The sequence below is a fragment of the Sceloporus undulatus genome, chromosome 3 (genome assembly GCF_019175285.1).
Source record: "Sceloporus undulatus isolate JIND9_A2432 ecotype Alabama chromosome 3, SceUnd_v1.1, whole genome shotgun sequence".
NCBI lineage: Eukaryota > Metazoa > Chordata > Lepidosauria > Squamata > Phrynosomatidae > Sceloporus > Sceloporus undulatus.
This window is the reverse complement of record NC_056524.1, coordinates 73,980,330-74,007,972: the sequence shown is the minus strand read 5'-3', so window position 1 is coordinate 74,007,972 and position 27,643 is coordinate 73,980,330. Positions and strand designations below refer to the sequence as shown.

Below are 27,643 nucleotides of genomic sequence, written 5' to 3'. Positions count from 1 at the left end.
ATAATAATAATAATAATAATAATAATAATAATAATAATAATAATAATAATAATAGTTACTAGCATGGAAACTACTAAAATGCAATTCAGAATAGAAGGGAGAAAGCATGCACCACTGTCTCAACCCAGAAAAGCACAAGGAGCTGAGAGGAGTTTTTGCAAAGAGAACACCAAGGGCAAGTAAATAATTATAATAATAACAGTTACTAGCATGGAAACTACTAAAATGCAATTCAGAATAGAAGGCTAACCGCCCTCCCCTAATGAAGCAACCAACCTCTCTCTGGCTTGCTCTTGCTCTTGCTGGCCGGCTGGCTCCTCCTTCTTCCTCCTCTTCCTTTCCCTGCTCTTCTATTCATAGGGAGGAGGGCAGAGGGCAAGGTGGAGCCTGATGCAGGCCCGCTGCAGCCCCTGGAGCCCTGTTGGAGTGCTCCAGGGGCTGCACCGGGCCTCCTAGATGGGTGCCGCCATTTTGTTTTTCAAAATGGCGGCTGAAGTCTTGCGTGACCTTTGCCATCCTCAGGTCACACGAGACTTCGGCTGCCATTTTGAAAAACAAAATGGTGGCCGGAGCGGCGCAAAAATGGGGGAAATCGACGGCAATCGGCGGCAGGACTGCGCAGGGGCCGGCAGGAAGGCCTTGGCAGGCCAGATCTGGCCCGCGGGCCGCAGGTTGCCAATGCTTGGGTTAAATGCTGGTACTGTAGCCACTCACCCACAAACCACAAGGTTATGAGTTCAATCCTAGCCAGGGGCTCAGGGTCAACTCGGCCTCGCATCCTTCTGAGGTTGCTAAAATGAGTACCCAGCTTGTTGGGGGCAATTAGCTTACAGTTGTAAACTGCTTAGAGACTGCTTAGTGCAGTATGAAATGGTATTTAAATGAAGCATCTGTTGCTATCAGATTCATGGATGCTTAATTTAATTGCTGAGGGCTATGCTCATGAATTACCCCGCACCGGGACCTTATGACCTCCCCCCTTCAAACACCCTATTTGACGCAGTGCACACACTTCTTTCCAAGGGCACTATCGAACTCATGCTCATCTCTCGGATCCGATATTGCTTCTTCTCTAGGTGCTTTATTGTTTATTAATGAGATGGAGACCTGCGGCCCATTCTAGTCTTGCGCCGTCTGAAATCTTACATTGCTTACAGATGGTTCTGTATGGTAACTCTTTCTTCAGTCCTGCCTCTCTTGCAGAACGAGGACTGGTTGACCACCCTTGATCTCAAGGATGCTTACTTCCACATAACAAACAGGGAGTGCCAATGGAGATTACTGGCATTTGCAGTGGGGCAGCACCTCTATCAGTTTTGAGTACTGCCATTTGGCGTATCCACATCTCCTAGGGTCTTCACAAAATATATGGCCATGGTAGCCGCCTACCTTCAACAACAAGTGTATCTGTCTTCCCATTCCTGGATGACTGGCTCTTCATGGCATCTTCAAGGCACGCTCTATTCGAGACATTGAATTCACACTGTCTCTACTCAAATCCCTTGGACTCATAGTCAACAAAACCAAGTCGAGCTTCTCTTCATCTCAAGAGGTCAGATTCATCAGAGCAGTACTGGATTTGAGACGGGCCTAGGCGTACTTTCCACAGAATAGATTCAAGATTCTGGTTCGAGCAATACGGTGTGCGCCTGACACAGAAGAGTTTATGTCCGCTCCGTGCAAATCACTCTAGGCCATATGACCTCCACCACTTCTGTCACTCCCTGGTCCCATCTTCAGTTTTGATGGTTCCAATCTTGGTTCCTGTCTCTCTTCGACCCTCTATAGAACTCTCCCTTCAAAAGGCTCTCGATCCCAAGAACTGTGGTCATGACATTGCACTGGTGGCTGGACCCTGCCAACGTATGTGTGGGTATGCTGCCCTTCTTGTTTCCACAACCACTTACAACCGATTCTTTGATGGAGGGTTGGGGAGCTCATTTAGATGGCCTTACATTGAAGGACAAGCGGTCTTCCAAGGAGAGACTTTTTCAAACCTACGGAAAAAGCCTCGATGTCTTTCAAATCCCTTCCTTGAAACTGAATGGTGCTACTGCTTACAGACACCACCATCATGTACTACCTCAGCAATCAAGGCAGCATGAGATCCCAAACATTGCTTGACCTTATCCTTTGAATCTGGGAGTGGTGCATCATAAGGCACATTGCTCTACAAGCAACCCACCTACTTGGTGAAGAGAATGAACTGGCAGATCAATGCAGCTTTTCCTCGGATTCATATCACGAATGGATGTTCCATCTCAAGCTGACAGAAAAACTGTTCCGCTTTTATGTCTTTCTGCAGGTTGATCTCTTCCTGAGCCTTCTGAATCATCAGTACCCACAGTTTTTGCTCCAGGAGCAGGATTTGGAGTTCTTGAGGTAATGCCTTTCTTTTCAAGGGGACTGGAATCCTCTGTATGCCTTTCCCCCATTCCCACTCATCACCAGGGTTGTGGGATAGGTCGGATGCCATCCTGATCACCCCTTCGTAGCTGAGGCAACCATGGTTTATGCCTCTCAGCTACCCTTGAGCCTTGACCTTCTCACTGTGCACGACGGTCAGGTTCGACATTCAGACTTAGAGACACTTCACTTTGTCATTTGGCGGATTCAACCATGACCACCTTGCCTGAATCCATGGGAACTGTCATTCAAGCAGCTCATGAGCCATCAACACAGAAGTTCGAAATGGACAAAATTTTTGGCATTCTTAACTAGCAGGGATCTGTCCCCTTCTTGGGTGTATCTAGCAGAAGTTTGACTTTCCATTTCTTCTTTAAAGTGTTACTTGGTGGCCATCTATGCTCACTACCAGTTCAATGGTCATCCATCTTTCTTTCAAGATCTTTTGATCAAACAGTTCCTGAAAGAATTTGTTAATGTTCATCCTTCTGCTTCAGTATAGACACCAGCTTAGAGTCTGGATTGGGTCCTTGCAGTTTTCCATGTAGCCCTTCGAACCCAAATCCGACCACAGATATCAAGTACTTTCTGCATTCCGCGTCCGATGGATGCTTGCATTCTATGTCAACTGGACTTCGGACTTCAGACATCCCGAGAGACTGCTTGTTTGTCTGAAGCTCGGACTCTCTGTCACTGCACACTGGTTCTCAAAATGGGTGATTGCTGCTATTCATTTAGCCTACAAACTCTCAGGGAAGACTCCGTCTTCTTGAGTTTGAGAACATTCTACCAGGGTGGTTGTGGCGTCCTCTGCTTTTCTCAGTGGAGTGCTCCTAGAGAATGTCTGTAAAGCTGATGCCTGGCCTAAACATCATTGACTTTCATCTTACACTACAGGCTAGATACCAGGGCAAGAAATAATGCATCTTTTGAGATGGCAGTTTTGCATTGAGATTTGTTGCATTGCATGCTTTCTACTTGCATGTTTAATAATACATATTTGGTTTACTGATATATGCATGGTGTCACGACATTCCCTCCTCCTATGACTACAGCTTGCTAGCCTTACCAATTTGTGTGATTCACAGAGACAATGACAAAGAAGGACAGGTTGATTACCTGTAACTGTAGTTCTTCAAGTGGTTATCTGTGAATTGACAGAAACCCGCCCATCCTCCCCTCAGGTCATGTCCTACATATGTTCCCCCATTATTCTGTTTTGTGGTGTCCAATTGGAAATGAGGAAAAAGAGTGGGAACATGGATTATATAGGGTGGGTGGAGCTACTGCCAAAAAGTGTTCCCTAGTGATTTTAGAAGCTTCCAAATGCAGGCGCAGGAAAACCCATTTGTGTGAATTCACAGATGACCACTCAAAGAACTACAGTTACAGGTAAGCAACCTGTCCTTTTTCACTTCTAAATTTGGAAGGCAAACCTAATCTTTAGTTTTCATGATCATCCATTTGATGTAACTTGGTCAGCACTGGTTTGGATGATGCCTTAATTACATTATCTGTAGATTTGTTCAGAGCATAGTGAGTGAGATGTTGAAGACCAATGGTGAGACCCAGATATGCTAATAAGATACTTGGAGTGATATGGGCCACCATCGGTATGCTTGAACCTTTTCTTTCCTAGCTCATTTTGGGTTGAGCATCTGAATGCAGGAGATTGTAAATGTCTCCTTAATGGAGGTATTGTTGAGGCAAATAGGATTTATAAAAAATCACTTTAATAACCCTGAATTTAATTTGTATAAACACAAGGTTTCTTTTATAATAGTTAAACTATCATTAAACTATCTGGATGCATGTTAATTCTGCAGTTAAACTGAACTGAATCAGTACCTTCTGTAACATATAGCTTGAGATAAACAGAGCTTTTCTTACATAGATGAATAAATGTGATAATTTCTCAGATGTATTTATACTTTACCCCCTCCCCAGGCATTTTGTTTCTCGTTTTTTTAAAACATAAATATACTGTATTTTCCAGCGTATAAGATGACTTTTTGACCTTCTAAAATTGGGTCAAAAGTCGGGGGTCGTCTTATAGGCCAAGTTGAACCCCGGGGCCCGGAACACGCACGCTCGGCTGCCGGCTTCTCAGGCCTCCGGAGGCCTGGGAAGCCGGCAGCCCCGCAACGGCTTCTAAGGGGCCTCTGGAGGCCTGGGAAGCTGGCGAGCACGCTCTCGGGGCTGCCGGCTTCTCAGGCCTCCAGAGGCCTGGGAAGCTGGCAGCCCCACGCCGGCTTCTAAGGGGCCTCCGGAGGCCCCTTGAAGCCAGTGAGCACGTGCAGGGCTGGCTGCCAGCTTCTCAGGAAGAGGGGTAGCATTATGCGGTGATTATATCCTAAACTCTATATTTTTATATATAAAAGTTGGGGGTCGTCTCATACGCCGGAAAATACGGTATTTTGTAGAGGTATAACTACAGCGCGCCCGCGTCATATGCGGCTTGAGCATACGCACTCAAGCTGCGGGGTGGAAGGGGCGGCGCGTCGCATTCAATTGAATGGGCGCGCGCGCCTGTTGCGCGCCGCCGCGCACAAGCCCCATTGTTTACAATGGGGCTTGAGCATAGGCGGAATTCGCCATACGCGGAGGGATCCGGAACGAATCCCCGCGTAAGGCGAGGGCCTACTGTAATATGCTTACTAGTACCAAAATATATTCTGTAGAACTATAACTACAGTCTTCCTTCCAAGTTCTTGCGAACTTGGAATTCACGTCCCTTGATTATCCATCCCTTGATTGGGAGGCAAACGGGGGGGATTAAGCTGGGGTGCATTTCCACAGGGGTGTGCCTCATGTCAAACCAATAAGGCTTGAATATGCGTGGTTTTCTATTTTCATGGGAGGGGAGGTTCCAGAATGGATCCCTGTGAAAACTGAGGGAGGACTAATATACTTAATAATAACTTGTTACTGTTGTTGACAGAAATGTAGTAGTTGCCATTTAACGGAATCTTATTTAAAATTTTAAAATAGGGTTATTAATTAAAATAATAATTTTTAATCTACCCTGTTGGTAGGGTCAGGAAAATTCTCCCTTCCACTTCAAGCATAGAAATGCTGAAAGAATGTGATGGTAAACAGGTTTAACTGCGATAGCAGGAAGTTTATTTGTTATTCTTTGTAGCAATTGTATGTGTATATGTATTTGTATTTAATGTTTGTTGTTATTAATGTATGGTTTATACATTAATGGATGTTATATGTGTGTTTTTATACTTAATAAAAAAAATTTACAAAAAGAAATGCTGATTTCTGTCCCTCTTCTGTCAATCTTCAGTAGGCTAGCAACTTTTTTTTTTTGGCAGATTATTAACATTGACATGTTTTCCTGTCAGGTGTGGGTAGATTATTTTTGTAATCACTGGAAATGTGATTGTTATTACCATTGTCTTCAGCTGAGTGAAAAAGACCAAGGATTCTGCAGTACATACAATGCTTAACTGTATTTATGGGTAGTTGCACTTACATACTAATAGAGATTCCATCTAGGTTAATTTATTTTATTGATTAGAGATATTTAATTCAGCATAGCTGTTTTTCTTGTGAAACATAACATTCAACCTTGTATGAGTTTAAGATTAAATAGCATAATGATGATTACTTCAAGCCCTATCAGAGAATTTGTGTTTAGTTCAGTGCCCATGAAGAGCAGGCAGGAGACAGAATAACGCAAATGATTTTTTATATATATTAGATCAAAATACTGTCTCTTGTATTTGCTTCCTTCCTGTAATCTAGATACTGTGCCCACTACAGGGCAGCTGCTGGTGGTCACTTTGCCAACTTATATTCTTCAAGCCTTGCTTCCTTCTCTTTAAACAAAGGAAAGGAAGTGAACTGTCTTCTTCCCTTTTATTGGCAGACTCTTTTCATTTTATTTGTGAAAGCAGTCATACAGGGTAGTTTGGTTGAAAGCACTGAAAAATTCAGAGTGCAGACAGGCATCTTGTTATTGGGAGCAAAATTCTCCCCGTTTTCTAAATGAAAAAAAAAAGTTGGTTTCCAAATATTTATAGAATTACCTGTTTGCTATGCTAAAAGTCCATATTCATTGCTCAGGATACATTCAGTGAAACTTATTTCCAATTTTATACATGTCTTCAGAAATTGTTTTCTGAGGAGCAACTGATAGGAAGGACAAAGAAGAGAAGTCCATCTTCTCTGGAATCGTCTTAATTAAAAAGACTGTATGTACAGCGCTGTGTAAATTTACAGCGCTTTATAAATAAAGGTTAATAATAATAATAATAATAATAATAATAATGAATCTAAAATGGGCTTGTGGTATTTGAATAATTTTGGTAGAAGAAAGAGATGAAATAATAGCTACAGAAATCTATGCAAGGGCCCAAAGTAGAGATGTAAAATTTCCAGAAATTCTGAAATCTAGAAAGGAAAAAAGTTGCTTCCCATTTTTTCACACACACACAAAAAAAATGGAAATGTTGGGGCTTTTGACATCCTCTGCAGATTGAAAAATATTCTGTTAATGTAGAGTTTAGAAATACTACATTCACATTTAGAAACATTAAATGTGCTACACACTTGTTGTTGTATTCTTCAAGTTGTTTGCAACTTATGGCAACCTTAAGGCAAAACTGTCATGAAGTTTTCTTGGTAGATTTGTTCAGAGGAATGGGTCAGCATTACCTTTGTCTGAGGCTGAGTGAGAGTTCCCAGGGTCACTCAATGGCTTTCCATGGCTGAATGGGGATTTGAATTGGTTCTTCCGGAGTTATAGTCCAAAATTCAGTCCATTGCGCTGTGTTGGCCTTCATTACAGAAACTATGATACAACTAAACTGTTTCGTTTGGCATACAGTTATGTTTGGTATGTTAAAAGCACAGTGCATACAGACAGTAGTTACAAACTGAATTCCTCCCTTTAAAATGTGTATATATGTATGTTACAGATGGAGCTACAGGCTCCTGTTTTGTAAGGAATATTTTTGTTTTGTCACTTTGCTAGGAGGAGGCAAAAGCAATAAAAATAGAAGAGACCATTAACATTAACAAAACAGAAAATTATCTGTCTTCTCATAATATTAAGCAGAAGGGGTAAAACAGAATGTTCAGGCGGTGTGCTGGTTTTTAAAATGTGTAATATATGTTTTATTCATTTTTGTTTTAAGTTAATGTTTTAATTTAAATGTTTAAATGCTTTTAATGTTTGAGGTGTGGTGGTTCAGTGGTTCAGACACTGACTCTACGATCACAAGGTCAGCAGTTCGAGGCCAAGTGCCAGCTCCTGTCACTAGTTCCATCTTCTGCCAATCTAGCCGTTTGAAAGCATGTAAAAGTACAAGTAGATAATCAGGTACCACTTCAGTGGGAAGGTAACAGCATTCTGTGTAGTCATGCTGGCCACATGATCACAGTGGCCCATTACAGACGGGCATGAAAGTACGCGCAGAGCGCGTACTAGGGTTAGAAAGGGGCGGTGCTTCTGCACCCCCCCTAACCCTAGTGCGTGCTCTGTGCGCACAAAATGGCACAGGCTGTTCCGCACGGCCGCCGCCATGAGGACGTCACGACCGCACCTCCTCTATACGGGGCGGCGCGGACGTGACGTCCTCGCTCCATGCCAGGGCGCATAATGCGCCCTTTCCGCGGAGCAGGAAGGAGCTCTGTTTCAGAGCTCCTTCCTGGTTTGGTCCGCTGGGCACAGCCTTCAGATGGCTGCGCCCAGCGGACCAAAGGAGAAAGGGGCCAAGTGGCCCCTTTCTCCTCCTCCCCGCCGCCGCGGGGTGTCCTTGGGGCTTGAAGCCCCAGGGACACCCCTTTTCAGGCTGCGGGGAAGGGGCCTTTTGCCGCTTCCCCGCAGCCCGAAAAGCGGCGGATCGGGGCCTCAGCGGCTGCCGCTCTGAACACTGAGACCCTGATACACCAGGGGAAGGGGCGGGTACAGCCCACCCCAAAGAGGCGGTCTGTAACCCGCCAGAGTTGTCATTGACAGTGCTGGTTCTTCGGCCTAGTAATTGAGATGAGCACCGCCCCCTATTTTTATTTATTATTTTTCATTTATTTATGGTAGTTATACTCTGCCCTTCAGCCCTAACGGCTATCAGAGCAGCTTACAATTATTATTTTTAATTAGACGGTTCCCTGTCCTCAGGCTTACAATCTAAAAGACGCGACACAAAAGGAGAAGGGAATGGTGGTGGGAAAGGGGATGAGGTCCAGAGGTCATGATCAGACATGACTAGACATTCGTGTCAAGAGACTACCTTTACCTTTACCTTTACCTATAATGTTTTAATGCAGTGCTTCCCAACCTTTGGTCCTCGAGGTGTTTTGGACTTCAACTACCAGAAGCCCCAAGCTAGTTTGGCCAACAGCATGGAATTTTGGGAGCTGAAGTCCAAAACATCTAGAGGACCAAAGTTTGGGAACTACTGTTTTAATGTTTTAAAATTAATGCTTCAACTGGGTCAACTAATTTTAATTTTACTTTTTAATTTTATTTGTATTCAAATAAAATAAAATAAATCAAATAAACAGTAATAATAGTAAATCATTAATCTCTGTAAAAAGGACTGAGAAAAGCATACCAAGATAAGGAATTGTAGTGATCAGATACACAACTTCAAAAAATAATTTTGGGGGAATAAATATAATATAATCTAAATCTAAATAAAAAGGGGGGCTCCACATCTCTAGCCCAGAGAACATTGTGTTCTGTGCCTGCCCACTCTCCAGTAATCACTACTGTGCTAATCATACTTCCAAATATGCTTTTTCTTCTTGAAATTGAACCCCTGCCCCTGAAATGAAAGAAGATAGTTTCAGAATGCAAGTTTAAGAAAGCCATTAGTATCTCCCCCCCCCCCCCCCCGCATTCTCAGAAGCAGTCTGGATCTTCCTTCATACCCTATATTTTGCTGGGTGAGGACTAAAACCACTTTTATATAAATGTTACATGGGCCCTCTTCTTGTTTTGTCTGGAAGTAGTCTTCCTTCCGTTCTTGTGGTCTTCAGACTTGCGTCCCTCGCTTATGCATGAAGGATGAACGGAGGGAGAATGAATGAGGTGCACCCCCCATGCACCCGTGCCTATATTCAAGCCATTTTCACGAGGAGGTTCGGAATGGATCCCTCGCACAAAAGGAGGGGCAACTGTATCTCGAAACCGCTGTTACAGATGTGGGAGGGGTGAGGATGCATTTAACATAGCTAGACTTGAACCTAATTCAAGCATATTTAAAACAAATTAGGTTTCTAATGGATGTTACACCATCAGAATATTGTGTTTCAGTACACTTTAAAACTTCTGTTGCATTATTATTATCATCATTTTTATTATTATTTTGTTTATGTCCTGCCTTTCTCCCAATTATGGAACTCAAAGTGTATAGCAACATACAGTGGTACCCCGGGATACGAATGCGCCGCCTTACGAAATTTCCGGGTTACGAAAAAAAATCAATTAAAAAAACTGTTCCGGGTTACGAAGGTTATTTTGGGTTACGAAAGAAATTTTTGGTGCTTTTCGGCGCTTTTTCGCACCAAATCGCGGCTTTCGCTATTAGCGCCTATGGGTTTTCGGCTTGCGAAAGCTTTTCGGGTTACGAAAGCGGCGGTGGAACGAATTAATTTCGTAACCCGGGGTACCTCTGTATTTTAGAACAATTCAGATTAAAAATAATACAAAACTGTAATAAAAAGTACTGTATACATGTAAAAGTTCTTTAGAAACAATTTATAAACTTAAAATATTAAATATTATAAACATTAAGCCTTATTTAAAAACTGTGGGGCTGAACAGACTGCCCCTAAGGGGTGGCCTGCTGGATTGGGGCCGCTGCAACTACAGATGCCCTGATCTGACCTTTCTGCAGTGCAAAAAGGAGCTGCAAAAAGTGGCTCCTTTTTGTGCTGCGTAAAGGGTGCCATAGCAGCTGGTGCCATGGCTTTTCAGTGCTCCTTTGGCGCTCCATCATCTGGACGCAGCACCAGAGGACTGCTGTAACACCACCTGCCATGTGGTGGGGTGTACGGCCTCATGCTGGTATGGGGCAGAGTTGGAGTGTGCGTTGTGTGGACACCATGCCCTCACTGCCGTCCCAATGCCAGTCTTTATTGCTACTCTGTCAAGGTTGTATGGTTGTTATTTTGTGCCTTCAAGTTGTTCCTGACTTATGATGACTTGAAGGCTACCCTATCATGGGTTTTCTGGGGCTGAGAGTATGTCATTCGCTCAGGGTCACCCATTTGGGTTTCCATGACTGAGTGGGGACTCAAACCCTGGTCTCCAGAGTGGTAGTCTAGTGCTCAAACTGCTACACTGTGCTGGTTCTCTCTACAAATCATAAAATAGTTTTTATAATAGCAGCTTTGATTCCTGTTAATAGGAGAAAAGAATGATATAGATGATTATAAAATAACAAAATATTAGTACTTTAATTAAGCCTGATATTATTAGACCAAATTATCACCTTGATAAGCAATTGTTGTAATGTGTTTCTATATCATTTCTTTGTAATAATGGACAAGAAGAATAGCAGAAAAAATACTGATTTTAAAATAGTGACTAATCACAATTACATGCCTGCCACGGTTGCTCATTCAGGATGGGTTCATTTTCCCAAAAGAAAAGTCAAATAGTACATAGTATTGTGAAACATTTTGTTGCTATTTTACTTACTAGAGCAAAAATCAGATTTAAAAACCATTTTGGTGTAGTGGTTTGCTTCTGGAGACCAGAATTCAAATCCGTGGTCAGCCATGGAGTCCTCCCAGGGGACCTTGAACAAGTCACACTCTCTTAGCCTCAGAGGAAGGCAAAGGCAAACCTCCTCTGAACAAATCATGTTGAGAAAATCCCATGCTAGGTTTGCCTTAGGATCACTGTAAGTCGGAAATGACTTAAAGGCACACAACAATAACAAAATTAGTTTGAAATTATGCTTCATAAATACATATAAAGGCCTTATAAAATATATTTAGTGTATTAATGAAATGTGTCCTTTTTGTTCCCAGGCTGTTGGCTGTTATGAATCGTTGATATTGAAAGCCGAAGGAAAAGTTGAATCTGATTTCTTTTGCCAGTTAGGTCACTTCAACCTCTTATTGGAGGATTATCCAAAAGGTAAGTCTTGACTATTTCTTTTAGAGACATAGCTGTGCTATGAAATATCAATATGCAGAGGGATCTTGTAGCACCTTTGAGATTGAAATCTAAAACACACTGCAGAAATAATCCAGTTTAAGACTGTTTTAACTCTCCTGGCTCAATGCTAGGGAATTATGGGAACTGTAGTTTTGTGAGACATTTAGTCTTCTCTGTCAGAGAGCTCTGGTGCCACAATAAAATATATTTCTTCTTGGTGGTCTCTGCGAAGCACACAAATGGGTTATTCTGAGCCTGCACAGCATTACCGGATCCTACTGGAATTGCTAGGGAAAACTTTTTGGTGGTAGCTCCACCCACCGTCTATATAGGCAGGATGTCTTCCTGCCTTTTCTCAGTTCCTTTTGTCCGCCATGTGAGCAGCTTAGGAACCTTGCTTAGAATCGCTCCTTCCTTAGTTTTCGCTTGCGTTTCCTGCGTTTGGTTTGACTTTATCTGACTTTGACTACTCTTTTGGATTGTGATTTGGACTTGGCTTTGGACTCTGACTGACGGTAAAACTTGGACTTGTTGACAATTCTTCTTCTTCAACCTTTGGCTTTGGTCTAAAGATGTTTGCACACTCTTTTAAAAAGTGCACTGAGTGTGGGACAAATATCCCGGCACTCGACGGACACTCCTTGTGCCTCCTCTGCCTGGGTGACGGCCATGTCCCTGCTTCCTGTCTTCACTGCATGGCCTTCACTCTGCAGGCCAGGAAAAAGAGGGAGATGCACCTTAGATCCATGGTCTACACACAAATTTTGAAGCCTTCCTCAACCTCTAGAGCCACTGCCAAGGCTGCCACTGCCAAGGGCAAGCTCCCATCTTTGGCCTCAGGTGTCCCTGCCAAGGCTACTGCTGCCGAGGGCACTATCCCTTTGTCTCCTCCTAGGGTCTCTGCCAAGGCTACTGCTGCTGAGGGCAAATCCTCTTCAGAAGTTTCTGGGTCACCAACCCCAGACAAACGGAGGTCCATGGACCAGGATGTGGCTGGTCATCCATCATCACCCAAGGGAAAGAGGTCCTCAGACTCTTCCAAGCCAGAAAAAAGGAAGCACAAGTCTCGGGACAAGTCTAAGGACTCATCCAATCACTCTGCAAAGAAGTCCCCTTCCTGTCCGGATGCTGACTCCGAATGCCGGTCCCATACTGACCTGCCCGCCCAGCCTGCCGATACCGAACTGAGCTCGGTACCGTGCGCCCAGCCAGCGCCTCAGTCCCAGCCGTCTCCTCGCCCCGACTCCCCGCCCTGATGAGACACGGCTACTTTCTTGCATTCCTTTTCTGAATCTTACGATCACCCAAGTTGTGATTCCAGACCGACTCTCCCAGACCTCGGAGGTTGTTTGCTTCGAAGAAGAATAGGACTATGACATGTCCTCTGTCCTTGCTGAGCCCCCTAGAGGGGACGTGATTTTCAGTCAGGCTACAGGCAGTTATTTTCTGCCTTTGGACCCTTAAAAAGTCAGTGGAGGCTGTTTCGTCTCAACTTTCCAACTGGTTGAACCTCTGCCTCCTCCAAGGTCATCTGCTGCTTCCATCCAAGCTCGGTCTCGCCTCTTCTCGGCTTCCTGAGTGGAACCAATCCGACCCATACAGTCTACTTCTTCTGTCTCCTTGCAAGTGCGCCCTTCGTTGCTGGTACCAGTGACCACTCAGGCCCTCTCGGCTTGCACCAGGACCCAGTCAGCTTCTGCTGAATCCATAGACCACTCTGTCTCCAACTACACTCATGCTCAACAGTTGCAGTCTCTCTCCTTCCTTGATGCTCCCTCTCCTTTGGACTACATTTTTTCTTTTTCAGAACAAATCATCCGAATGGGCAAAGCCCTCAACATTGAAATCCTCCATGCAGACTCTCAGGCTTTGGTGATGAGAGGGTTCGGGACAAGATCCCAACTCCGATCTCCATTGCATTCCTGCCATCCATGTCCAAGATTGCAAAGAGCTCTTGGCCTACTTTGTCTTTGGCCCAACCTTCCACCAAAAAACTTGACAATCTCTACTGTATCACACCCTCAGAATAGATTTGGCTCTTTGAACATCCTTGCCTAAACTCGACGATTGTAGAAGCTTCCCAAGTTGGCTTGGCTCCAAAAACAGCTCTGACCCCCAACGACAAGGAAGGTCGTAAGCTTGACACCATGGCACAGAAATCCTATGCCTCTGCAGTCCTGGACCTCAAAATCCAGAACTACTCAGCGTGTAAGGCTGCCTAGCAACAGCAGCTTTGGGAGAAAGCTCTTCCATTATATGAAGACCTCCCTGAGGACAAGAGACGGACGGACATGGCCATCCATGCAGAAGCTCATGCACTGGCTTCACACCAGATTTTGGAGGCCCGTCACACAGCCGACTGTGCTTCTCGACAACTCTCGGTGGTCTGGCCCTCCAACGCCACGCCTGGCTAAGGTCTTCGGACCTAAAGCCTCAAGCCAAACAGGCCATCAAAGAGCTCCCCTTCAATGCCACGGGACTCTTCCGCAAGGAGACTGATAAGAAGTTAGACTTCAAGAACAAAATGAAGAACATAGCCCATAAATACGGTATATCTTCTTCCTCTACATCTTGCCCTTCTCTCAGCGCCGTTCGGGATGTCAAAGACTTCTCTACCCCCCCCCCCCCACACAGAATAGCACCAACCAGTCTTCGGACTACCAGCAACAACGCCCCCCCCCCCCCAGCAGCAAGGAAAGTGCCAACCAAAACAAAAATACAAGCAACCCTTCCATAAGAAGGATGCAGAGCAAGGCAAGCGCCGCTTCTGAAGCTCCTCAGCGCACCTCGTTCTGTCAACTCCCTTTGGGGATCGCCTGGTCCACTTCCACCACTCTTGGGCCTCCATAACATCTGACTCCTGGGTGCTTTCCATCGTCTGTAGGGGTTATGCCCTGGAGCTCCAATCCTCTCCCCCAAGGGGCATCATTCTCACCACTCCCCCCTCAGACACCCTTCTCGACGAAGTATGCTCTTTGCTCCAAAAAGGGGCCATTGAGCCCATCCCTCCATCTCGGACCTGGCATTGCCTCTTCTCTCAATACCTCATTGTTTCCAAGGCCTCTGTCCCATCCTGGACTTGTGTTTTCTCAATTCTTTCATTGCCTATAAACGTTTCCGCATGACAACCTTGGCCTCCATCTTGCCTCTCCTGCAGGAGTCAGACTGGTTCGCCACTTTGGATCTTCGGGATGCCTATTTCCACATCAGCATCTGAGAAGACCACTGGGACCTACTCGACTTCTCCGTCAGTCCCGACTGTTTTCGGTACCGAGTACTGCCCTTTGGACTTTCCACTGCACCGAGAGTTTTCACAAAGTGCATGGCGGTCGTAGCAGCATACTGTACGTCCTCCAACAGGACATCATTGTCTTCCCTTACCTCGACGACAGGTTGTTCATGGCCCCATCCAGGCAGTTGCTCCTCTCCCATCTCGAGTCAGCGCTTTCTCTCCTTCAACACTTGGGACTCATGATCAACAGAGAAAAGTCCACCCTTTGCCCAAGCCAGCGGGTGCGCATCATAGGGGCCATGATAGACTCCACGGCCTGCAGAGCATACCTTCCTCACGACAGGTTCTTCAAGTTCAGGTCAGCAATTCAATGCTGCCTGGCCTTCAAGCACATTACGGCGCAAACAGCTCAGGTCGTCCTTGGCCATATGGCGTCCACAACATATGTCATGCCATGGGCCCGTCTCCGCATGCGTCCCTTCCAGTCGGGGCTCCTCTCGGTCTTCAACCCTGCCTTCGACGATCCACGGAAGTGGATCACCGTCCTGAGGCCAGTTGCCTACTCTCTCCGCTGGTGGCTCAACCCACGTAATGTCTTGGTGGGCGTCCGTTTTGTACCAGCACAACCTCAGACCTCACTGATCACCAGTGCCTCAAACACGGGCTGGGGAGCCCATTTTGACGACCTCTCTGTCCACAGGAGATGGTCTCCCAAAGACCTCCAGCACCACATCAACGTCCAACAACCAATTTTGACCTCTGCTGCTCTGTCCCGACCTCCTGACCCTTCACGACGGTTGGGTTCACCACCCTGACGTGGACACTCTCTGTCTAGTGGTGTGGAGGATTCAGCCCTGACTCAACTCTTGGTACCGGTCCGAGAAATCATCCTGGCTTCTCGAAAGCCTTCCACACAGCGCTCCTACGCCCTTGTGGGTTAAATTCTTGGCCTTTCTGTCTTCAAAAGGACACAGATCTTCGGACATCTCCATTGTTTTGGACTTCCTCCACCACCTCTTCAGCATGTGGACTCTCCATTTCATCCTTGAAATGCTACCTGGCAGTTATCTGCTTTTGTTATCAATTCTCTGGCTGGCTATCCTTCTTCACCAACCCACTCGTGAAGAAATTTTTCAAGGGCCTTGCCAACTTGAGGCCACCGGCAGTGATGCCGACCCCGACTTGGGATCTCCAGCTTGTCTTACCAGCACTCACTACCTCACCCTGTGAACCGCTGGCTTCCTGCGATCTCAGGCTCCTCACCTGTAAGACAGCTTTCTTGGTAACCATTACCTCAGCTCACCGGGCCAGCAAACTCTGTGCCCTCCATATGGATTCCCCATACTTGAACTTTTTTAGGGACAAGGTTGTCTTCTGTTGGGGCATTTCTTTTCTACCAAAGGTCGTGCCCACCTTTCATCTCAGTCAAGACATCATTCTCCCAACGCTAACCCCGAACCCGACCACCAACACTGAACGCAAGCTCTACTTCTCTGATGTCAGGCGGGCACTAGCTTTTTACCTTGACAGGACTTCGTCCTCTTGCCGTTCTCCCAGACTTTTCGTCTATTATTCCAACCCCAAGATGGGGCTCCCAGTCACACCTTAACGTTTCTCCAAACGGGTGACTTCCACAATCCTGCTCTCCTGTGGGATTTTTGGGAAGACTCCACCTGCTCGAATTCGAGCCCACTCCACCAGGGCGGTAACTTCATCTTCAGCCTTTCTCTCCGGAATTCCCTTGGAGGACATTTGCAAGGCTGTGGTTTGGTCACAACCTTTGACCTTTATCAAGCACTACAGACTTGATACCAGAAACGGACGTGAAGCAGCCTTTGGCAAAGCTGTTCTCCTTTCCGGCATGCATTAAGGTTAGTTGGCACCTGTTAAATAACTGACAATCACACTGTTGTTTTTTTCTGGTTTAATAATTTAACACTCCCTCCTCCACAGAGAACTAAGCTTGCCAGTATAACCCATTTGTGTGCTTCGCAGACCACGAAGGAGGACAGGTTGCTTACCTGTAACTGTAGTTCTTCGAGTGGTCATCTGCGAATCCACACAAATCCCACTCATCCTCCCTCTGTCCTGTCCTTCTCTCTTCCTTGTCTGCTCTTATGGCGGACCTGTTGGAATTGAGGGCGGGAAGACATCCTGCCTATACAGAGGGTGGGCAGAGCTACTGCCAGAAAGTCTTCCTTAGCGATTCCAGCAGGATCCGGATATGCTATGCAGGTGCAGAATAATAACCCATTTGTGTGGATTCGCAGATGACCACTTGAAGAACTACAGTTACAGGTAAGCAACCTGTCCTTCCCAGGATTCCCTAGCAGTGAACCAGGGTAGTTAAAGTAGTCTTGAACTGGATTATTTCTGCAGTGTGCTTTGGACCTGAGTGAAAGAAGTTGTAGCATAAACTTTGATAGATGTGGTCTACTTCCTGAGATACAGATTTCTTATAGTTGACTTTGTTTAGGATTCCAAGTCTTTTTCTGCATGTAGTGGGACATGCTTACTACTGGGGTCACTTCTATATTTCTACCACAAATGCTCTTGCTTGTAATATTGGTTATTGAACTCCTGTAAGCTTTCCATATAATCTTCTAGATCTCATCTTCAGTCTACCTTGTAGAGCACCATAAAGGAATGGAAACCTTCAGAAAAGTTCCCAAATACTGAAAATATATCTGAAAATAACTTTATGTTGTATTTACGTTTATATTTTGCCAATAATGAAAAGAGTCTGTGTGGTGTAGTGCTTTGAGTGTTGGACTACGATTCTGGAGACCAGAGTTCGATTTCCTGGCTCAATCATGGAAACCACTGGGTGTCCATGGGCAAGTCACATGCTCTCAACATCAGAGGATGGCAGTGGCAAATTCTCTCTGAACAAATTTCGCCAAGAAGACCGTTTAATAGGGTTGCTTTAGGGTCTACATAAGTTGGAAATGACTTAGAGGCACACAACAACAAAAAATAATGAAAAATTATTGGAGATTGCTTTGTTCAGCATATCTTTGAATTACACAGTTAAATCAGGAGGTTAACTGGTGCAACTCAGCATGTTTAACTTTTTCCTAAACTGCTTAAGTATTTTGTTTTAACATTTGTTTTATATTTTAAATTTATTTTAAATTAACTAAAATAACAAGTTATCCTAAATGCTGATTAGAAATCATATTTATTGTAAGGGAAGGAGCTGTTCTAGTCTTGAAATATGATAGTATCTCTACATAAATAAATTCCATTGACTCTGGATGCTCCAGCTACGCAGTCTCTTAATTGAAGCCTTACAGCATACAGTGTATATTGACAACTGGAGAGACAAAAGAATATGAAGGCTACCTTTTTAGAAGGTGAACAAGGAAAATGCAAATTTTAGACAGCCATGGTGATCCTTTGGGGGGGGGCGGTGAATCAAAAGCTACACTACGTTAGTTTTGGTTGGTCATCAGTGTATTATTTTGCTGTGACCAAAAAAGGTGGCGGTGTGGGAATATATTCCCACTAAAGGTGTTCACTGACCATGAGATTCATCTCAGACCCTGATTTGACAGTTTAGAAAACAATCCAGTTATATTATTGATTTTAAGGGTACACAGCTTAATTTGGGTATGAATTTAAAATCTGAAATCAGAATATTTGGGTCTCCTACTGATTGATGCTGAACATAAAAAAATAAGTATAATTTTTTTCTGTTTGTCAGAATGGGATGAAAGCTACTGGAAGAGACTGCAGGTAGTTAATGTTAGTCATCATAAATTCTACATACTGATTCTACAGACTAACATGGCTATATCTTTGAATTGTACAGATGAAATACATTTCTACCTCTTTTTAATTAAATGCATATGAAGCAATGGTTGTCATGAACCATTTTGGTAACTTGGTAAAGGACTACATATGGGCAAATAAATCTGTTGATTCTGGTGAACCCAGTTCAAAAGAGATGGTGTTCTTATGTGGTTTGTTTGTCCAGTTAAGTGGGCGAACCCTGAGTCTTCAGCTTACTCTAAATGGAGTTGGCTGGAACTCATCATGAATCTAGCTGTGTCACAAATCTAGCTGTGTCACTTGAAATCCAAGTTGTTTCAGTGGCATAGAGTGCCTTTTATAGGCTTTGTCTGATATATCAGCTACAAACCTATGAGGACTGAGATAGCCAGGCTGCTGTAATCTCAGTACTGATAACCTCATACCTTGATTATAGCAGTCTTTGAAGACATTCCTGAAAGTTTTGTTGATGCAGAATAGAGCAGCAATGCTGCTCACTGGAACAGGACATTTTGAACAGATTGCTTTAGTGCAGGGGTGGGGAACCTGTGGCCCTCCATGTTCTGATGAACTACCATTCCCATCATGCCTCACTACCAGCTAAGCTGAAGGAAGTTTTAGCAAGGCTCATGAGGGCTTGGTTGTAGCTCCTCCCCTTACAGTGATGCTACATGTAGTGTCACCATAAGGGGAGGAGCTACAACAAAGTTCTCTTGAGCCTGGCTAAAACTTCCTTCAGCTTGGCTGGTGGTGAGGCATGATGGGAATGGTAGTTCATCAGAACCTGGAGGGCCATAGGTTCCCCACCCCTGCTCTAATGCTTTGACACTCCAGTTACCAATCTCTATCCAAGGCTAATAAAAGTGTTTGTAGACCTTTGTAGTCCCAAATGGATTAGGTCCAAACTGTTTTCAGAAGCACCATGTCCCACATGTTCCTGGCTGATTTGTGAAGATGTTAAGATTCTTTTTGATATCACTGTCCACAATTTCTGACATGTGTCTATGTACTGAGGAAATAACATTCCTGGTAGTGCCCTCCCTACATCTGTGGAATGCCTTGTTTTGCCTCTTCTCATTATTGATATGCCACACGTTTAATATCTTGACTTTAAAATAAGTTTTGTTGCTGGCCTAATAATACCTGAATATTTTAATGTTGAAATCATCTGGCTTGTTTAAGTGGTTCTATTTTTACTGTTTTTTAAATAATTATTGTAAGCCACCGTGAGGACATTAGCTAGTTGAGTCGCATATACATTTACTAAAGTTTTTCATATTTATATGAATTACACTACTACTTGCCCAAATAGCTTGGCCATCATTTCTTTTTTTGCTATATACATGGCCATTATTTTTTGTTCCCAACATCAACAACTACATTTAACAGTATAGATATAAATGTTTAGAAATGCAGGCATGCAGTCTGTATCATGAGACGATATGAATCCTAGAAAAGACAATAATGCTTTGTAAGTTAGAAGCCAGTACAAGAAGAAGAAGACTGCATTACAGATGGATAGACTGAATCAAGGAAGTCCAATCCCTGAATCTGCAGAACCTGAATAGGGCTGTTATCACAGAGTGACATGGAGGTCTTTCATTCCTAGGATCACCATAATTCGAAGTCTACTTGACAGCAGTTGACAGCAGTTAACAGCAACAACTGCTTGCCTTTAAAATAAAGGCAAACATTTAAGGTTATATTGTCAGTTTGAGAGCTTGATACATTCTGACTTTGGATGATTAGAACACTCAGTTAAATTGTCTAGCTAGCCTTTCTCTTCCTTCCTCCAGTATACAGTCGCCTCTCCTAACTCGCAGATATGAGATCCGCAACCCCAAAAATCTGCGAAAATCCCTGTAAAATCTGCGGAGGGGTGACCTCTGCTATTTTCAATTACCTCTGCTACTTTCAATGGCCTATGAGGCCTAAATATGGGTGAACCTCTGTTTTTAACGGGGTGGGGGTGGGGGTGGAGTAGATCCCCCGCGAAAATGGAGGGCCAACTGTATATTGAAGTGGAACAGAGTCATCCTTCAGCTGTGCTTATCCACGTATAAACTTCAGTTGCGCATGTGAAACCCAAAATGTTGTATGTTTTCATATTCTTTCTAGTATTTATGGGTTTCCCCACTGCAAATTGTTCCCAGATTTTTTTCTCCTGAGTGAACTCAAACTTAGGCCCTTTCAACATCTGTAGGGTTCATATTTAGAACATGCCCCTTGTCAGTTGGAAATTATATTAACAATATGTAGAATGTTGGCTAGGGACAATGCAGCAATGCAGAGATGCAGCAAAATATATACCTTGTCTCTAACAAACATTCTAAGAAACATATTGACAGGTTTCATGTTTTTACTTAGGGATCACTATCAAAGAGCACCAAGCACCTGGTGAAATGTAGACATTCATGGATACCAATGGGATAGGATCTGAACTTAACCTCAGTTTCTCTTCACGCTGTTAAAATCAGTGGGTCAAGCCCTTTCGTAGCCTTGTATTCCTGTCCTGGTGTCTGTTGTTAGGCTTTCTAGAACAGATCTGGGTAGCCTTTTCTAGCTGCATTATGTGGTTGCACAGTGGTTGGGAACAGAGAGAAGGAGTTGAATTTTAGCTTTGAAAAATTATTTGCAGACAGTGTGCATCTTGTTTTTAAGTACAGACGCTCCAGTGGGAATATTAGGGGCTTCAGAATTGGGCAGGCTACCATATATATTGTCCACCTCTGTGCTTGAATGCAATGGCACTGGGTTTTGCTTATATATTGCTTGTTTGCAACAGAAATTTGCTGAGAACAGTTCACAAACTGTTCGCATCTCTAAATTTCATGTGTACAAATTCTTATTATATGTTTAAATTAGTTTATGTATTTGGCTTCCTCTCAAAGTATTATGAAATATATTATTAGATGATTGCTAAGCACCTTTCTTTGTAACAGATTTCTGTTATGTTAGATCCAAATACCGTAACTATTTGCTTCCACTACAGAGTTATGAGAGTTGTAGTTTTGTGATGATAAGCCACAGAATGACTGCCCCCACATCATGTATTAGCTCACCGCTCTGTCCTTGATATATTTTTATTGTGTTTTTTAATTGTGTTTTTAATAGATATTTTAATTGTAACACGTTTAATCCCATTTTAAGGGGACGATTTGGGATATAATGCTGTAAATGTGGATATTTTAATATGTTGTGAGCCACTTTGATTGTCTAGTTACAGAAAAGCGAGATCAAAATAAAAGTTTTATTTTATTTTATGATACTAAACATTTCCCAGGATGTTCTTGATAAAGTGAATTACTGTTAATCTGGTTAATTGTAATATTTTAATACGTAGCATTTTGTAAATTATAAAAAATACAAAAGCAATGTGAAGTACTTTCATAAATTCTAGAAAGCCTTTTAGTTTTGATGTTTGTATTTTCTGATTTAAAGTAATTTCATGATATTGGAGAGGAAGTAGATAGAGAAGAATGCCTTAATCTGAAATTACATTTTAATTTGCTGTATTCCTGCTAAAGTGCTTAAAGAAATCTAAAATCTAAACTGTTTCTCTGGCCAAATAATTATAATTCATCTAATACTTTCTGCATGCTCACTTAGTATTGTATCTTAAGACGAAAAGAAAGTAATGATTTTATACGGATAAGAACATGTGTTTATTTACTTGGTTTTATACATATAGGTATATGTATTTAAAGACTGGTCTGTAAATCTCAAAATATTTAATTTTTAAAACAACCAATTAGGCATAATTCAGTATTTTAAAATCACTGGCCATTATATCCAAATTGTTCACCCTATTATATCTTGTTTAGAGTCAGGGGTGTACTTCCATTTAGTTAGGGCTTTTTTAAAGATAGAAAGAAAAAAGAGGCATCTGTGATTTCATAACTGAATATATATTTTTCTTGCATGTCATGTCACTTTTCTGCAAGAAGGTGCTCAGTGCTGAAGAATAAAGAATTGTTTGTGCATTAGGACATGAAAGCCTATAATGAATGTACACTTTGGAAAAGAATCCTCAATGGAAATAAGACTATAAAGACATATTTTAATCTTATTGCTTAATTATTCACACATTAATTTGATATTATGCTTTCTAACTAGCAAAAGCAAATTTAATCTAGAGAGAACTAATTTTATGAGTTGATTTAAGACTAGAAAATATAATGTACTTTTATAATACTGATAGCAAAGAGTGAGGAAATGAGCAGCCTTAAGGAAAGGAAGCCCTTACTAGAGGCATAAGTAAAAGATCTCTCAGCACTATTTATATTAGACCTTATGCAATTGGTTATTTTGTTTAGGATTCAACTGTGGAATAGGTATGGAATGGAAAAAGAGTACATAAGTCTGTTCAACATAAACTGTATATTGTGCTGTGTGTAACAGTATATCTAATACAGTACTTCTGAATGTTTATTAAAAATACCTCAAGCCTTTGTACAAAGTACTGTGCTTTTATGTGTTGTATGTATTCCTCTTCTGTATTCCTCTTCTGGTGGTCAGGGCATGAATGTCTTGCATGTGGAGCTAAAATAATGCTATCTCCAGACATAAGGAGAAGCATCAGCACTCTTGGGGTTTCCAAAGTTTTTAATCCCAGCCCACCTTAAATCCTTTAGGCCAAAATACTAATGAAATAGGAACCACTCCCTTCAACAATCCAGTGAGGACTGAACATGCTTGGTGAATATGAATTGATTTGTTTACAATTGGGGAAGGCATAGAACAGAGATCCAGGATGAGATGGAATACTGTAGAGTGTTTCTCCCACCCCCACACATACCTTGAAGCAGTTAACAAACTGAACTTAAAAGTACATATGAAGAGCAAAACATTTCGGCTTTCACCTTCTTCAGTTGCCAGAGATGTGATTAACTTCATCCTTCTTGGATCCAGGACAGACTTGAGAGAAATGTTGTTGGCTTGCTTTTAAATCACCCCCCCCCCCCCCCGTATGTGTCTGTATATAAAAAATAAGAGTATGTATAAAGAAAGAGAGAGAGAATATCTTTATAAATAACTTGAGACTATAGAGCATAGGTTCCCAACTGGGGGTTGCCTAAGACCATTGGAAAACACCTATTTAATTACAGTTAAGTAGCAACGAAAATAATTTCATGGGTTTGGGTCACCACAACATGAGGAACTGTATTAAAGGGTCACGGCATTAGGAAGGCTGGGAACCACTGCTATAGAGTGTTAATGTGATATTGGTGTTTCACATTGGGATGTATCATCATCATCATCCTCATCCTCATCATTCATCATCATCTATCATCATTCATCATCTCATCATCATCATCATCTATATATCTGCCTTTCTTCCACTATATAGGACTCAAGTGGAAACAAGTACAATTTAATACAATACAATTTAACAATACAAAGATTTAAAATACATAAAATAACATTTAAAAAATTAAACAATTTTCAGGATCAAAAACAGATTTAGATTAAATATAATATATTAAAATATAAACTATTATCATTTGTATAGCCCAGCATTAAAAACCCAGTCCTTCTCAGCGATTAATAGGTCTGTCTGCACACAGGAACATCTTTACCTGGCATCAGAAAGAAAGATAGTAAGGATGATGCCATCCTGGGCCTCTCTAATGAGGGATGTTTCAAAGCTTGGGAGCAGCCACTGAGAAGGCCCTATCTCATAGTTCCCACCAATGCACCGAGAGAGGTTTTTGGGACAGAGAGAAGAGTCTCAGGGGTGATCTCAGTACTCTGGTGGGCTCGTACAGGGAGATATGGTCCTTCAAATAGCCGTGGACCCAAGTCATATAGGGCTTTATAGGTCAAAACCAGCACTTTGAATTGTGCCCAGAAACCCCACTGGCAACCAGTGGAGCTGTTGCAACAAGGGATGAGTTGTATGATCCCTGTAGCCATCTTCAGTTAACAAATGGCATGCAGCTCTTTAGACCAGCTGAAGTTTTGAGCACTTTTCAAAGGCTAGCACCATGTAAAACACATTACATAATCCATACAAGATGTAACCAAGGCATGACCACCATGGCCAGATCTGACCTCTCAAGGAACAAGGCGCATTTGCGCACAAGTTTTAGCTGTGTGAAAGCACTCTTGATCACCGTGATACCTGGGCTTCAAGAACCCCCAACAAAATCACATGTGTTCTAGATTTTTTTTCCCCCTGGCTCATTAAAATTGGCTAGAGATGGACTGGCTGGAAAAAGTAAAGGGAGTGGTCATGCCTCTTTACATCATGACAGAATTCCAGCATGCCTGAAGGACACTTGTAAGACACCTCTACAAATTTCTTCTCTCATCCCACCATGTTGGAAAAACTATTGGCCACTTTTGGGCAAGGTACTGGAGTATCTGAAGGCTCTCCAAGCTGCCAAAAGGTTTTGGAGGAGATGAGTTATTTGTATCCATTGTAATTTGGTTCAGGCCATGGTTATGGGGTGGAGGAGACTTTGTTGCTGGGTAAATTACCCTGTGCTAGGAAATGGACTGCAAAGATTTGTCCTTCTTGGTTTTGCCAGATCTGTCGGTTGGCTTTTCAAATCATCAACAGTGGTATTGTTTGGGTGTCCTGATGCGCTGGTATGAGACTTGCTGGGGATGATTCCTTTTCGTGTGGGAAAACATAGAAGGTAGGCTGGAAGACTCTTTTTCGTCCTTGGTATTGGTCTTGCCAGTCCTTCCAGGGTTCCTGTTTATGCCCCTCATGCCATTTATATATATGAAACTATTTTCAGAAACTGTCCTGAGTTCTTGGTGGTAGTGGTGTCACCTACAATTCACTTTCCACTTGATTCCAATTAGAATGTTTCTGTTCTAAAACCAGTGTCTTTCACCAGCAATTGATTGGATGAGAGCGAAACATTATGAAGCTTAATCCAGAAAAAATCAGAAATATCCTAATCATCTGAAAACTTAGAATAGGGATTCAGCCTGTGCTGGGATCTGTTATGCTCCCTGAGAAGATGGAAGGTTTGCAGTTTTGTGTGTTTTGGCCTCAGCCTGAGCCTGGAGTTCCAGACCTCTGCGATGTGTCAGGACTCATATGCACAGCTAAAGCTAATGGCTGTCTGTGCCTGTTCCTGGAACTGTATGATCTGGCACATGCCTAGTACATTCCATTTTTAGAATCATATGAGTTGGAGGAGACTTCAAGAGCCCTTTACATGGGGCTACCTCTGTTCGGAGGTTCAAAATGCAGCAGCCAGATTGGTCGTCGGAACACTTAGAGTCTGACACATAACACGGTACTAAAATCTCTTTTGGCTGCCAATTACCTCCGGGTGTCAGTAGTACAAAGTGTTGATCATTACTTTAAAGCCTTACATGGCTGGGCCCGAGTTACTTGAGGGAATGTCCTCTCCCTACACAATCTGCCCCACACTTCAGGAACATCGCGGGAATCAATATGAGAAATATGCTAAGACCCGATCAATAACAACTGCCCACAGAGGGTTTACTGTGTAGCCCCCAAATGTGGAACAACATTAGTTGGAGGAGTCATCTTATTACCACCTTATATGCCTTTAAGAAGGCACTGAGAGGATCTATTTCCGGCAGGCCTCTAGCCATCAATTGTTATAAGGAGAGTTAGAATACTCACTCTTCTATTTGTATGATTATGATTTAAATGACGATTTAGTCAATTTACATTGTATTGGTAATGGTATAGTGTTTATTGAGTGTTATTTATATGACATTGTAGTTTTAATTTTATAATTGTTGTTTTTATTGTTGTAAATACCACCTCGATTCCTCAGGGAGAGAGCAGGAAAGAAATATAAATAAAAGTTGTTGTTATATTGATTTTTATATTTTATTAATCTAACCACTGTATGTGTGAAATAAAACAATTAATTATTAGTTTTTATATTAACCTTATTTATGATAAGCGCTGTAAATTTACACAGTCTATACATGCAATCTTTTTAGTTAGAGCGGTTCCCTGCCCTCAGGCTTACAATCTAAAAGACATGGACACAGAAGGAGAAGGGGAGTGGTGAGGGAAGGGTAAGAGGTCCAGCAGTTCCTCTCAACCTCGAGTAATCCAAACCACACTGCCTGGACCAAGGCAGATGGTCATTCCAGCCTCTCTTTAAAAAATCCAAAGAAGGAGACTCTACCACACTACAGGGCAGTGTGGTTTGGATACTTTAACATAGTATGCAGTGGGCTTGCCTTGAAAAGTGCTCAGTAAAACTTAATTTGGCGCAGAGAGCTGTAGCCAGACTACGGAACTGAAGCAGTTAATAGGTTGTGAGATACAGTTTTTTTTCTAAGACCAAAGTACCAAAACAAATTAGTCAGGGACAAAACAAGTGAAAGCAGCAATTTCCAATTTATTCATTACAAATCTTGCAAGAAGGGGTGTGTCTCAGACAAGTAGGCACACCGTCTGAGGTTTTTACACAGTTATTTAAGACTTTCTGTTACATATTTCTTCTCAATTTTTATTGCAGTATTTTTTTGGCAGATCTCGACATGTGATCAATTTTAAGACCACCTTTTAAGTATGTACAAAACTTTCCAACCCATAACATATCTCATCACTACGTTTCGCATGACCATTTAAAATTAGTCATTATTTATAGATTCATAGGGTGTGTTCTAATATTATCACCCCATTACGCATGCTCAAAAGTGGATATCTTGTGACTTTAGTAACCCCAACAACAAAAAAAAAAAAAAAAATAGTGTTCTAGACATTTAATGAGGATGGGCTTTCTTATTCATCTTGGCTCCAAAAATGTTTTGCCTCCTTGCAAAGTTGTCCTTGACTTCAGGTGCAGTCTTCTTTCTCTATCGTTATTTTATATTATTAATTTAAACAGAGACAGTTTAGCCATTTTGATAATCTTACAGAGACAACAAAATACTATTAGAAATAATTAAGTACAGCATATGTTTATAAGTGTAGCTTATTTATATCAAGATTAACCCCATTCCTTATAAACTAAATATAGTTTAATATTTACATAAATAACAATGTTAATAAAAAGCTTATCAAAACCCTTTCGTTTATACTAACTTATATATTTTTATAAAATCCTTTTCAGTTAAAGGGTTTCAGCTGACCTTTACTCAATCCTATT

At 42.4% G+C, this 27,643-nt stretch overlaps 1 protein-coding gene across 1 annotated transcript in view; it reads left to right on the top strand.

The window, feature by feature from the left end:
• KDM6A (lysine demethylase 6A) overlaps positions 1-27,643 on the top strand; it is a 207,830-nt gene that overhangs the window by 31,629 nt on the left and 148,558 nt on the right. Inside the window, exon 3 of the mRNA XM_042458871.1 lies at positions 11,404-11,516. Within this exon, the coding sequence (XP_042314805.1) occupies positions 11,404-11,516 (113 nt within the window). The remainder of the gene's footprint in view (positions 1-11,403; positions 11,517-27,643) is intronic.